The sequence below is a fragment of the Dreissena polymorpha genome, chromosome 5 (assembly GCF_020536995.1).
Source record: "Dreissena polymorpha isolate Duluth1 chromosome 5, UMN_Dpol_1.0, whole genome shotgun sequence".
NCBI classification, from domain to species: Eukaryota; Metazoa; Mollusca; class Bivalvia; order Myida; family Dreissenidae; genus Dreissena; species Dreissena polymorpha.
In genome coordinates, this window is record NC_068359.1 from 63,207,867 (window position 1) to 63,221,403 (window position 13,537).

A 13,537-nucleotide genomic window follows, 5' to 3' on the forward strand; every position below is an offset into this window, starting at 1 on the left:
TAATTAGTATATTTATATTTTATCGAGGTACCCCGTGTCTCGCAAAAATTTGAAAACATGTCTTACAATAGAGCCGATCCCGCTCGGCGGCATAAGCAGTAGACCGCGATCAATCACAGTATTTTTTTGTACGCTGCTAAAACCCCTGCACTTAATTCTAGGCGTTGTACAGTATATGCCGGACATACAAAAAAGAGGTGTTCGAACGTATTTGGAATGTTACATTGCGGGCAGTTGACAGGTTTGTAATAGGCCCCATGCAGTCGTGACACCCGCAGCCTCAGGCGTGTGTATGCTCTATCTTCCCGTTTAATGGGGCTGTAGATGTTGATCTTATGGCTAGGGTTATTAAATAGCGGAAAATCGTGATCTGCACAGTAAATTGACCATCGGTGGTCCTGTTCGTTATAAGCTTTCTGATAAATGATTGCGATCAGTTCGCGTGCGCTAGGGAGTAGGTTTGAAGGTAGACCCTCATGTGATCCTACCTTAGCGAGTTGGTCAGCATGCTCGTTTCCCAAAATACCTACTTGACTCGGAATCCAAAGAAATTTAATTTAGATGTTTTTAGTTGTTAATTTAGAAATTTCTTTAACACTGAATATATTAAGTCTGGTCGCGTTCTGGATGTACCTGCTTTTAACGCTTGTAAAGCGCTGAGTGATTCAGATATAATTACGTAATTAAATAGTTTATGCGTTTCTAATTCGTTCAGCCAAGTTAGCGCGCTGTTTATTATGGCTAATTCACATGTAAATATAGTCAGGTGTTTTGTGTATTTTACTTTACTGTGACGGATGACAGCATTTTGAGTGTTATATACTACATATGAGGCGCCGGCTAATTTGAGTTCGTCATTTTTGCTTCCATCGGTATATATTTGGATGTAATTAGAGTAGTTATTTGTTATGTGAGTTTGGGCTATAGAACCGTTTTCGGGGTCGTTGTCGGATTTTTTTATCAGAGTTGTTAGTTGCAAGTCGATGGCAGGTCTGGAGAGTGAGCTAAGGCTATAGTAAGTGGGTGCTTGTGTTATAAACGGGCATGAAATGGAGACAGATTCAACAAAAACTGCAAACGTATTTTAACATCATAAAGTCTTCAAAAAGGTGTCCGATGAAAGAAGAATTTAGTATATAAACATGTACCCAAACATTTTATAGAAATTCTTAAAGTTGTAAAACGTAATTAAAATGTGTATTTACACCGTTACGCACTTAATGTTCTTAAAGTCACTTAATAAAGTCACTGACGATTTGGAATTGATGTAATAGCCACTCATGATCACTTTATACAATGAAGCAACGCCGAAAAATTCATTTAAATTAAGTTGAAATAAAATAATATTATCAAACAAATATTTATGTCCGTAACGGTGTTCTCTTCACAGCTTTTGACGTGCGTCAAATAAGCCTTCATAATCGCGATCTGGGTCACATTAGGTCGTGCCCAGCTTAGGTTGACGTCGGTCTGACATGTACGTAACTGATAAACGGTCTGTCGACACTGCTATACTAAATTTTTTTTGAATATTTTTTTATTAAGAATGGAACCTAATCAAATATTCACCGTCAAATAAATATCGCTAAAAAATAAATTAACATTGTTTAAATACATAAAAACATTCTCGATTCGACTTTGGGCGAATCCTCTGTGTATGAATCGTCTTGGGGCGAAACCTCGAAATATCGTTGGCAATTAACAAGGTGCGAAAGGTCTTATTTTATCTTAAATGTTAAAACTTAGTCCAGACCTAAAGATTAATTTGATAATTTTGTTAAATATTGTCTTTTTCATATGTCCATCTTGCAGCGTTTCACTTGATATCATATGCTAGCCTACGTGAACAACCTTGTCAGTGTCACATAATTTCGTGTGTTCTATCTATCTATACTGTCTAACTTCTTCTTTTTCTTCCATGTGATGTACTAATCTCACTCTGGAGCATACTCGTACATTTGTTATATACAAGGTGATCGTGAGAGTGCAGTTAAAAGAATAAAACATTTAATATTTATAATATGTACAGTCAGGAAAGCTCAATGTTTGATATGGAGGCCGGCCAGTCCTTCCCTGAATGACTCTGGGGTCTGTAGAACCGTGAGGTGCTTTGGTAGCTGGTTCCACAATCGAGCTCCAGAGATAAAGAAGGAGTGGCGGTAGGTGTCTGTTCTGCAGTAGGGTATCCTGTAACAGATCACTGCACCATCCATGTCTTCGAGACCACGTCCTCTTGTAGATGTGATGGATCGCCGGAGAGGATCGGTGGCTGGAATGTCAAGAAGACCATATGTGATCCGATACATCATCAGAAGTTTAAGAGTGCTGGCGACGAAGTTCTAGGGTAGGTAGCCCAAGGTCTGCGATCATCTGGCTAGTGCTGCTTGTAGTCCTGTAGTTGCCTGCGATGAATCGCGCTGCTCTTCGCTGTACAGCCTCTAACTCTTGAATACATGCCTGTGTGTGAGGGTCCCAAGCTGCTGATGCGTAGTTGAGGACAAGTCTGACTAGTTACTTATAGCACTGCAACTTTATGTCTTTTGGGCAGCTTGAGAGGTTTCTGCGGAGGAAGGTGAGAGAGTTATTGGCAGGCTTAGTGCGGCTGTCCACGTGTGGTTTCCAGGAAAGATCACTGGCAATTGTCACGCCTAAGTACTTTCCTGTCTTGACTAAGGCCAGCTGGTGCCCGTGGATGCTGTAGTCTGCTTGAGTCGGGGTTCGCTTTTTTGTGATCCTCAGTACCTCACATTTGTCTGGGTTGAAGGACATCTTCCAAGTTGTTTCCCACTCCTGGAGGGCATTGAGGTCATTCTGCAGTATCTGTGCATCCTCTGGAGACTTAATTTTTCTGTACAGAAGACTTTCATCCGCGAATAGCCTTGTTGTGGATTGAACTTTGGAGGGCATGTCGTTGATGTACACCAGGAAGAGCAAGGGTCCTTACACCGAGCCTTGAGGGACACCTGAAGTTACTGCCAACTGGTGCTGGTTTTGACTGTACGCCCTCGACCTGTACCTGTTGACTTCGATTTGAGAGGAATCTTTTAATCCAGGTGAGAACGTTTCCACTGATGCCGTAGTGCTTCAGTTTCACAGCAAGGTGTTCATGCGAACCTTGCCGAACGCCTTGCTGAAGTCAAGTAAGATGGCATCTATCTGCTCACCGTGGTCAAGAGCTGACGAGAGGTCCTGTAGGGTCAGGAGTAGTTGCGTCTCACATGACCGGCGCTTCCTGAACCCATGCTGTGCGTCTGAAAAAATGTTCAGGTCTTCCATATGCTGCATTATCTGGCTGTGCATGATGTGCTCCATGATTTTGCAGCAGACGGAGGTTAGGGAGATAGGCCTGTAGTTGGCAGGTGTGCTTTTGTCGCCCTTCTTAAATAGGTGAGCATAGGTGAGAGTTCACTTGCAAACTCCCCTTGCGGGTATTATTGACAGGTGCGCAGTCAGTGCAAGATAAAAGTGTTAAAAGTGAATAAGTGAGAAAGATAAACGTATGTTCGATTAATCATGCATGGTGAAGTGATTTAAAGTTAAAACTGATAAAAACATGTCTCTCGGAGTTCAAGGGGCAGAAGGGGAAAGCAGGGACCGCTTAAACCCTTCAAGATCAGGATGTAATACTGTGTGGCAGGGAGGTTGTTCCACATCACAATAGCACTTGGGAAAAATGAAAACTTATAATAATTTGCAGTGGTATGGATCTGTCTAAAAGAGAGGGGGTGCATGTGACGAGTGAATCTGGTGGGTCGCTCAATATTTGATGGCAGCGGCATGGCTACTAAACCTTAAACAATTTTGAAAAAGATTATTAATTTAGTGTCATTTCGTCTGTCTTGTAGGGTCTGCCAACCAAGTTCCTGTTGCATGGAGGTGACACTGTCATATGGAGAATAATTATGCTTGACCCAGCGGACTGCTAGACGCTGTACTTTCTCAATTTTTTGTATTTTGTAAAGTGTGAGGACTCCAAACGGAAGAAGCATATTCAACTTGTGGTCTAACTATTGTCTTGTATGCCAGCTGGCGAATGTTGGAATTTCTTGTCTGTATTTTCCTGCGTAGAAAACCAAGAGATTTATTAGCGTTATTTGTAATTCTATTTATATGGGTGTTCCAGGAAAGGTCTTTTGAGATGTCCACACCTAAGTATTTTGCATTGTCAACAGTTTCTAGTATTTGTCCATGGAGTCTGTAATTAAAAGAGAATTTTGATTTATTTCTGGTTATGTTTAAAACTTGGCATTTATTTGGGTTGAACTCCATGTCCCAAAGATGTTCCCATTTCATAAGTTTATCTAGATCTTCTTGTAGAGTATGGCAGTCATGCATATTGTTGATTGTTAGATAAACGGCAGTGTCATCTGCAAATAAGCGAACTTGAGAAGTAATAGATTTAGGTAAGTCATTTATATAAAGAAGAAAAAATAACGGACCAAGCACAGACCCTTGTGGTACCCCAGATGTCACTGGTACCTCGGATGATAATTCTCCATCTAGAGCGACACGTTGAGTCCGACCTATAAGGAATGATTTGATCCATGAGAGAGTTTCTTTATCCGCACCATGTTCCTGTAATTTGAAAAGCAGTTTGAGATGGTTCACTTTGTCGAACGCTTTACTGAAATCAAGCAATATTAGATCAGTTTGTTGTCCAGATGACATATTTCGTGCCAGGTTATCAATGAGTTGTAGAAGTTGTGTTTCGCAGGAACGCTTTTCTTTGAAGCCATGCTGTAAGTCATAAAGTATGTTATATTTATTGAAGTGAGCTGAAAAATTTGAAGAAACTATATGTTCTAAGGATTTACATAAAATACAGGTAAGAGAGATAGGTCTGTAATTCGCTGGGTCTTCTTTGTTTCCTTTCTTGTACAGTGGTATTACATTTGCAGATGTCCATACTTTTGGTAGAATTCCGGAGTCCAATGATTTCTGAAAAAGAAGTGTTATTATGGGAGAAATTTGTTTACTTAATTCTTTAAGAACAAGGGGTTTGATGTTATCTGGACCTGCTGCTTTGTCTGGTTTAAGATTGGATAGCAACTTCTGCACCCCATTGACACTGACTGTGATCTTTGGCATTTTTGGAAATTTTCTGAAAGATGAAGATGAAATTCCATTAAGATTTCTGAAAAAAGAGAGACATGATTGAGATAGGGTAAGGGGGACATAGGTGTGAAAACGGATTGGAACTGTTGGTTCAAAACATTGGCCTTTTCTTGATTCACAGATGTTGATTTTCCTGAAACATTGTCAAAAAGCAAACTATTTCGATTGCGTACATTTTCAGATTTTCTTATCAATGGCTACCTGATATGGCTCATCCCAATCTGTCCCCACACCTGCATACTGAGGAGTGCAACGGGTACATCAAGGAATACCAGGACTGCCACGCGGTAAGGAACCAGGCCATGCACCATGGTTGAATCTGAAACTTGGTTGCAATAAACGTTCCCCCAGACATTGACCCCCTGGGTCGCTGGGAGTTGCATCTGATAACAACATTTTTCATTTTAAATCTGTAGTCTAGAATCTAGGCAGCATGTTTATAAGTAAAATGAGCAACCATTATCATTTTCTGACATATACACAAACTGATCATAAGTTTATCCTTAAGGCTCAAGTTGCAATAACTTACTTGATCTTGTGTGCCATAAAATTATTATATTAATCCAAGTTTCGAACACATCAAAGATTCACGCATACACAACTATTCCCGGAATCTATAGCAAGATAGATCTCGTGTCTAATCAACCAATGATGCTACACCTACTATCTCCAGAACCTCCATAATAAAGATTATGGTTTTAATCAACTGTTTATTTTGAGCATTTAAAAAAAAACACGCAAATTGATTTCTTTGGTAAAAGGTATAGTGTTTGTTATCCCTGGCCATAGGCGGAGGGATATTGTTTTGGCGTTGTTCGTCCTTCCGTCTTTCCGTCCGGAGCCATATCTTGGAAGTGCTTTGGCGGATTTCATTGAAACTTGGTATGAGTATGTATATAGATAAGAGGATGATGCACGCCAAATGGCATTGTACACCATCAGTTAATAACAGAGTTATGGCCCTTTGTATCTTGAAAAAATGCTTTGTTTGTGTGTCCGGAGCCATATCTTGGAAGTTCTTTGGCGGATTTCATTGAAACTTAGTATGAGTATATATATAATTATGGATAAGAGGATGATGCACACCAAATGGCGTTGTACATCACGTTGTTAATAACAGAGTTATGGTCCTTTGTATCTTGAAAAAATGCTTTTTTGAGTGTCAAATATAATACTTTTGTGTCCAGAAGCATATTGGCGGGGTTATCAATTCTACGAATTTGCTTGTAACAATGAATTTGGTTGATTGGATTCCATTTTATAGACAAGCTAGAGACTTATTTATTTTTTTGCGCCTGGTAGGGTGGCATATAGCATTTGAACTGTCTGTCCATCCGTCTGTCAGTCCGTCCGAAAACTTTAACATTGGCCATAACTTTTGCAATATTGAAGATAGCAACTTGATATTTGGCATGCATTTGTATCTCATGGAGATGCACATTTTGAGTGGTGAAAGGTCAAGGTCATCTTTCAAGGTCAAAAGTAAAAAAATACAATCCAAGGGAAGTAATAAGCTTTAAAAGGGCGATAATTTCTAAACCTGCCAAATGATATATTGAAATATTATTTCAAAGCGACGCAATAGGGGGCATTGTGTTTCTGACAAACACATCTCTTGTTTTACATGGAATTGGATTTTATCAGGAAGAACTCCGAGTGTACGTATTTATGCATGCATGTAAAAGCTCAGAGCATTCAAGAATATCTAGGCAGATATTTTCAACATCAATCCAGCGCTTATCTTAATTTTCAGTCAGTTTTTAAATATAAAATATAATACATTGTTTATATATTTAAAAATTTTTAAAAATATTTTGCCAAAATGATTCATAAAAAGTGATGCATCATTATTTAGGGAAAAAAGGTTAGAAGTAAGAGTTCATGTATGAATAATCACCAATCATTATGGCTAAAATAATCAAGCAGGTATAACGCTATGTTCCTGTTTTTTGCAAGTATGCATATTTTGTGTGTTGTTAATATGGTTGTCAAAATACTCTTTTTATAGTAAAAGTTTACTTTGTGCAGTGGTAGCGAGATATAATTTGCCTGAAGGACTTAAAAGTCCTGGGAAAGAATCTTGAAAACGGCAAAATGTCTTTTTCATTCTTTTATAATAATTTTTAGTGTTACATGTGTACTGTTTTTATATGAAAACACATTTAATGACATTTTTTGCCAATTATTCAATACATGTGAGCAAGTCATAAAACATTAAATACATCTTTCATAATTATGTTTATAAATTTTATTGTTTTACTTCACCTCCTAATTTTTTATCATTCTGTGACTCTTGTTTCAGGATCTATGGAAGAAATTCTCAGGCCAATGTAATCCTGAGTATCTTGCTATGATGAAATGTTTTAGGAGAGAGGTAAGCCTTGCAGGGTTTTTTTGGCTCGATTTTATAGCCGAAATTCGGCTATGTACCCAATCCCAAAAAGTATACTTTTCCCCCAAAATGTGGCAAAAAAATTTCCAATTTCCAACAAAAAAAAAAATATTTTTTTTTTTTAGAAAGAAGTGTCCAATTTATCTCAATTTTAATTCAGTTACATCTAACAAAGTATTATATTATTTTGTTCTTTTAATTTGAATGATTATAAAGACTTATATCAAAGTTAGTAATTCCCTAATCAGTGGACTTTTCGTTTGGAATAAAAAGGCTATTGAATTTATTTTCCTAATTTCATGAAAATGCCGATAAAATTCCCAATTCCAAAGCCATGGGCTATCTTCCCAAAAAGTGGGAAAAAAAACGTGCCTTGCATTTTTAGTTGTTAGTCCTTTGATTAAATTCAAGTCTCTTGTAACAGGTTCTCAGTTAATTAATTACACTTAATAATTCTATGATAGTCTGCAAAATTAATCGGTAGCCCGATTGCCAATGGGATGAAATCTCAGCTCTGGCGATGGAAAAATTGTCTACAGATTATTATATTTTATTTTGATTTTTTAACCATTTCTCTTTGAAAATAGGTCTGTTTACAAACACAAAGATATGCCAGGAAAATATCTGATTACTAGCATGTTTACATCGGTGGTCAAATGTCCTGTAAATGTTTTTAAAAATAGAGAACCTAAACCTTTATACTGGTCTGACGAATAATGGACATCAGATTGTATTATCACAATATGTAATCTTAAATGGAAAATGGTTTAAAATAGATATTTAACAGATAAATAGCAATATGCTATGCCATCTTAATTAAATTGGTGTTTTTAAGGCTTCGGTATTCGCCTACCGGTTTCAACATTTCACATGAGTGGATCAGCATGTCTTTTAAAGAAATTGCTGAATTTTCTTTGACAAAAATTGGTATGCTTATAAATAGCCATGTGAGAATATACAAGACCTTTCAGTTTTCACCAGAGGTCAAAGGTCAGGGAACTATTTGTTAAAACAATGAATATAATTAATAAGCAACTATCAAATGTCGGGTGACTACCTTAACCCTTTAACACTTCGAAATGTATTTTAACGCATTTGTAGTCCCATAGAACGTTAAATTTAATTGAAAACCTTTGTTACTAAATTCAAGTTTTAAAGGCTTCACTTCCAACCTTTAGATACTGATGAGCAGCAAACAGCATCAAACCTGAACAGACTGTGAGTTACTCGCTGGCTGGTCTGGTTTTATGCTGCTTGCAAAAGCCATTTTCACTTTTCTTCTTATGGGAGAAAGGGGAAAAAAAAAGAATTTTGTCTTAAGGTTCATAAGATATACTGGTAATCATGAAACTTTGTGTTCATTGGAAGTGCAATGTAAATGTATACTAGTAATCATGATACATGTACTTTGTGTTCATAGGAAGTGCAATTTGAATGTTAAATGCACATCATTTTAATATAAGAATACATTTCATGTGAATGTTAAAAAACTAAACTTAATATTGCTGTGCTAAATGGACAATTGATTACATAACAATACTTAACAAGTCTGCACATACAAGGAAATGTGAAAGTGATTAGTCATTCTTCATTCCTTTCGGCCTCTACTTGAGAGTTTTCACCTGATTTGTAGGAGACATCTGTATTGCCTGCAGTACTGTCAAATTCATGTTTGACAGGGTGTTTTACGCGCAGGGGGGGGGGGATCAATGGTACTGATGTTAATTTTTCCTGATAAATTATTTTATTAGCTTTCGAAAACAACTGGTGTGTAGTTGATTGGTTAAAAATTGTTCGAGTGACATAGTTTACAGTAAAGATGGTGCTGTTTAACGGCAAATGAAGTTGCACTCCTTGTTTCTATTACAGCATATATATATAATAAATAAAAAAATACTATGGGCTTCCCTCCTGTGCTTTCTCATATTGTTTTTTACAGCATTTTGTTTGGTATTTTTATGTAAATAGTTTTGATGTTCCATCACAGATTAAAAAATATATATATCTATTGCAGAAAGATTATAAAAGAAAGAACCACAAACTACGTGTGAAGATTTATGTTGAAAAGCCATCCCAACCTGAAGATCACACCGCTGACGATTAACAAACTACAAACACACTTAACAGTTTTACATATAAACTTCACTCTTAATCTCAGATTCATTTTTTTGAAACACGAGCCCGAAGTTGACATATGATCAGATCCCTATAAATCACCTTCTTTGTAAGAAGTATTGAAGCCAATTGTGATAACGTTATAACAATTATTTAAGACAGTATTTTTGAAGATAATATTTAGCAAGTGTGACAAAACCACAAACATGTCTGTCATCCAGTTACCGCAAAAGAAGTATTATCGGCAGCGGGCGCACTCGAACCCTATGTCCGACCACAGCTTTGACTACCCTGTGAAACCAGCAGAAATGGACTGGCACTCTTACTATCCTGATATCTTTAAGTCCCTCGATTCTGTTGCTACTGATGAGCAGGATTATGATTTTAAGGGAGGTAATGATGCCTCAAACAGAGGTAATAATGCCTCTAAGGGAGATAATGATTCCTCCAAGGGAGGTAATCCCAAAGTTGAATTCGCTGATATAGGGTGTGGCTACGGGGGTCTGCTAGTGGATTTATCTCCCCTGTTTCCAGACAAGCTCATGCTCGGCATGGAGATCAGAGTCAAGGTGTCAGATTACGTGAAGGACAGGATTGTAGCATTACGAAACAAACATCCCGGTCAGTATCAAAACATCGCCTGTATTCGTACAAACGCGATGAAGTACCTGCCGAATTTCTTCGAGAAAGGCCAACTGTCGAAGATGTTCTTCCTCTTTCCTGACCCCCATTTCAAGAAGACCAAGCACAAGTGGAGAATCATCAGCACCACCCTGCTGGCAGAGTATGCGTACGTATTATGCGAGGGTGGAATCGTCTACACCATCACAGACGTCAAAGATCTCCATGACTGGATGGTGGAACATTTCGAGAAGTTTCCACTGTTCAAGAGAATGACCGAGGATGAACTGACGGGAGACGTTGTCATATCCAAGCTGTTCAATAGCACAGAGGAAGGTCAGAAGGTCACGAGAAACAACGGTGAAAAGTTCCTGGCTGTGTTTAGAAGAATAGCTGACCCACATAGCTAGGCAGCTTTAAGATTGCTCACAATTATTGATGTGTATGATTGAAGAGCTGAATGTTGACTTTGTGTTGTAGTCCGATGAATATTTGCAAAATGGAAGACTTGTATGTATTTGTTATGAAGACTGCAGTTTTTTGAAAGACTGTATAAATATCTTTGATGCATTACTGTAAAGATTGTGAAGAATACATGGAAAAATGCCATCATGATGTGAAAAATCAGGTACTATTCCGTTGCATTTTGATAATGTTTCAACAAATACAGTGTATTAGAAGCTTTCAAATTGATAGCTGATTTGATTATTTTGTACACAATTAAGTTATTATGTTATTGTCAAATTTTAAGAGTATTAGATTTGGGCAACATCAGAAGATAAGTTTGCAAATCACTTGTCCTTATCTGTTTGTGTCCTTATCTGTTTGCATTTCAAGAAAATCTAATATAAACCTTTTAAAGGTTAGTTGCATTCTCTACTGAATTTAAAGGGGCCTTTTCACGTTTTGGTAAATTGAAAAAATTAAAAATAAATGTTTCAGATTTGCAAATTTTCGTTTAAGTTATGATATTTGTGAGGAAACGGTTATACTGAACATTTACCGTGCTCTAAAATAGCCATTATATGCATATTTTGATGATTTAAAAACCTGAAAATGAAAAAGCGTTGCAACGCGAAAGGTTGAATAATTTGGAGAGTTTTGTTGTTGTCTTATTTTGTGCAACTACGAGGATTGCTTATATAAAGTATAAAATACACCCATCATTGTATGATGGTCGAGTGGTCTAAGTGGTAGCATTTTACTCCAGGGGTCAGTGGTTCAAGCCCACTTGAAGGATTACTTTTTTTCTTTTTTTTTAAATTGTATTCTTGTTTTTTGACTGGAGCTTTTTAGATAAAGTCTTTGAGTTTTACACATATTTCTTACATGACAAATAATGGCAAACATGGCCAGCAAAGTTCAAATAGACTTGTAAGGAATATGGCACATAAATTTTGAGGACATACTTTGAACATTCAAAAATGAAATATATTTTGTAAACCTGGAACACGCAATACATGGAAGCTTGCACACGATGGCCTGGCAGGTTCTGCGAGGATTCAACGAAGTGCAAATCATCCAATCCAAGAACTCCATGGAATTGCCTACAGCACTGTATTTCTCAATGGAAAGATGGGTGGCTTCTTCGGGACATCAGTGGGGGTTCGTCAAGGGTTTCTGCTCTCCCATCCTGTTAAACCTTTAATTTCAGATCCAGTTGACCCTCAAAGACAAACACACCTCCATCTCCATGGGTAGAAGACACTTCTCCAACTTAAGATTTGCTGATAAAATTGACCTCATGGGTTGCACCAGCAGTGGACTTCGAGTTTTCACCAACAGTTTATGAAAGGGCAGGAGCATACATAATGGAGGTCAGCACAGAGAAGTCAAAGATCATGGTGAACAGCACGACCAACACCAGAGCAGACATCATCATGAACAGCGAGAAGCTAGAAGAAGTGACCAGCTTCAAGTACTCTGGGAGCAACTGTGCCAAAGGACGGTTCCAACACCGGAAGGTGTGAATAAAAATTGATATGGTGGTGGCCAGACTGAGCAGGTTGTGGACAGGCAGTTCAATGAGCATCCCCATCAAGTACAGGCTCTACAAGTACCTCGTAGTCTCCCTCTCACTATATGTCTGTCACACCTGGACGCTTTATGCGGACACAGATGTCTCCTAAGACTGCTCCGCATTTCCTACATGAAGCACAAGACCACCGAGTACGTCCGGAACATGACATCAGCACTTGTTGGCCACAAGAACACCCCCTAGAGACCGTCAAACGACGAGAGCTGACCTGGTTTGGACACGGCACTAGGCACGACTCTCTCTGCAAGACTGTATTCCAGGGCACGCTAGAGGGAGGTCGACGTCGAGACCACGAGAAGAAGAGCTGGATGGACAATGTGAAAGGGTGGACATAACTCCCCATGTATAAATTACTCTCAGCATCCAACAATATGCGTACAATCTGACTGGAGGCAGATTTCTGTATCGCCGTCCCTCGATTACCCCCAACAGCCAGACCGGTCAAGGAAATGACGATCATGGTGATGATGATGAATATAAGAACATTCAATTTGAACAAAGAAATGCAAATATTTCGGCCATCTTTATCGTTCATTATACAGCTATTTAACACATTTAAAACGCCTGTCATCTCTTAATATTCAAATGTAACTGGGCATTTTGTTTCGACGTTTTGCCCCCCCCCCCCCCTTATGGAAACCAAATAAAAAATATGAGGCGAATAATACGATCACAAAAATGTCGGCAAAGCAGACTTATCGGTCCAGCAAGGCGACCGTTTCAAGGACAATGTCACCAATAAATGTCCTAACAGAAATAACGAAATTTAAGAACGTTCGTCACAGTTGTGTGTAAACTAATATGCATATCCTACGGCAATATTCACCTTTTCGACATTATTTTAAGGGAGACAACTCTGAGTGAATTTAGTGAGGTCGGGGGTGTCCAGTCATTACACCCCCTGGACGTTACACCCCAGTTTATGGGAGGGCCCTAATTGGCACTAGTCTGTGTATCTTTTATGGCCCCTAATAAACAGTTAGAGGGTCTTTGTCTGGCCCTAATGTGGCCAAAATAGGTCCAGTGTTACTGTTAGTTTTACAAACTGTTTCATAAATGATGACACAAAACTGTGTCAATGATTTAAAACACGAAATTGGGGCATGAGTCTTAATGCAACATAAGATCAACTTAATTATTTGAAAGATAACAAAAATATATATTACATGTATAAACCCTCATGTCTCTACCCATTTCCCTTTTCCTGCATAAATACCATTCTGTTACATATCATATCATATTTTTAGAAAAATAAT

The 13,537-nt window shown here is 38.1% G+C and overlaps 1 protein-coding gene across 1 annotated transcript; it reads left to right on the forward strand.

Moving 5' to 3' along the window:
- Positions 1 to 1,608: 1,608 nt before the first annotated feature.
- On the forward strand, positions 1,609 to 11,194 carry LOC127832430 (tRNA (guanine-N(7)-)-methyltransferase-like). Its single transcript, XM_052357895.1, has 4 exons — positions 1,609 to 1,706; positions 5,297 to 5,402; positions 7,418 to 7,489; positions 9,522 to 11,194. The coding sequence occupies exon 4, from the start codon at positions 9,829 to 9,831 to the stop codon at positions 10,651 to 10,653; it is 825 nt and encodes a 274-aa protein (XP_052213855.1). The 5' UTR covers positions 1,609 to 1,706; positions 5,297 to 5,402; positions 7,418 to 7,489; positions 9,522 to 9,828; the 3' UTR covers positions 10,654 to 11,194.
- Positions 11,195 to 13,537: the final 2,343 nt, after the last annotated feature.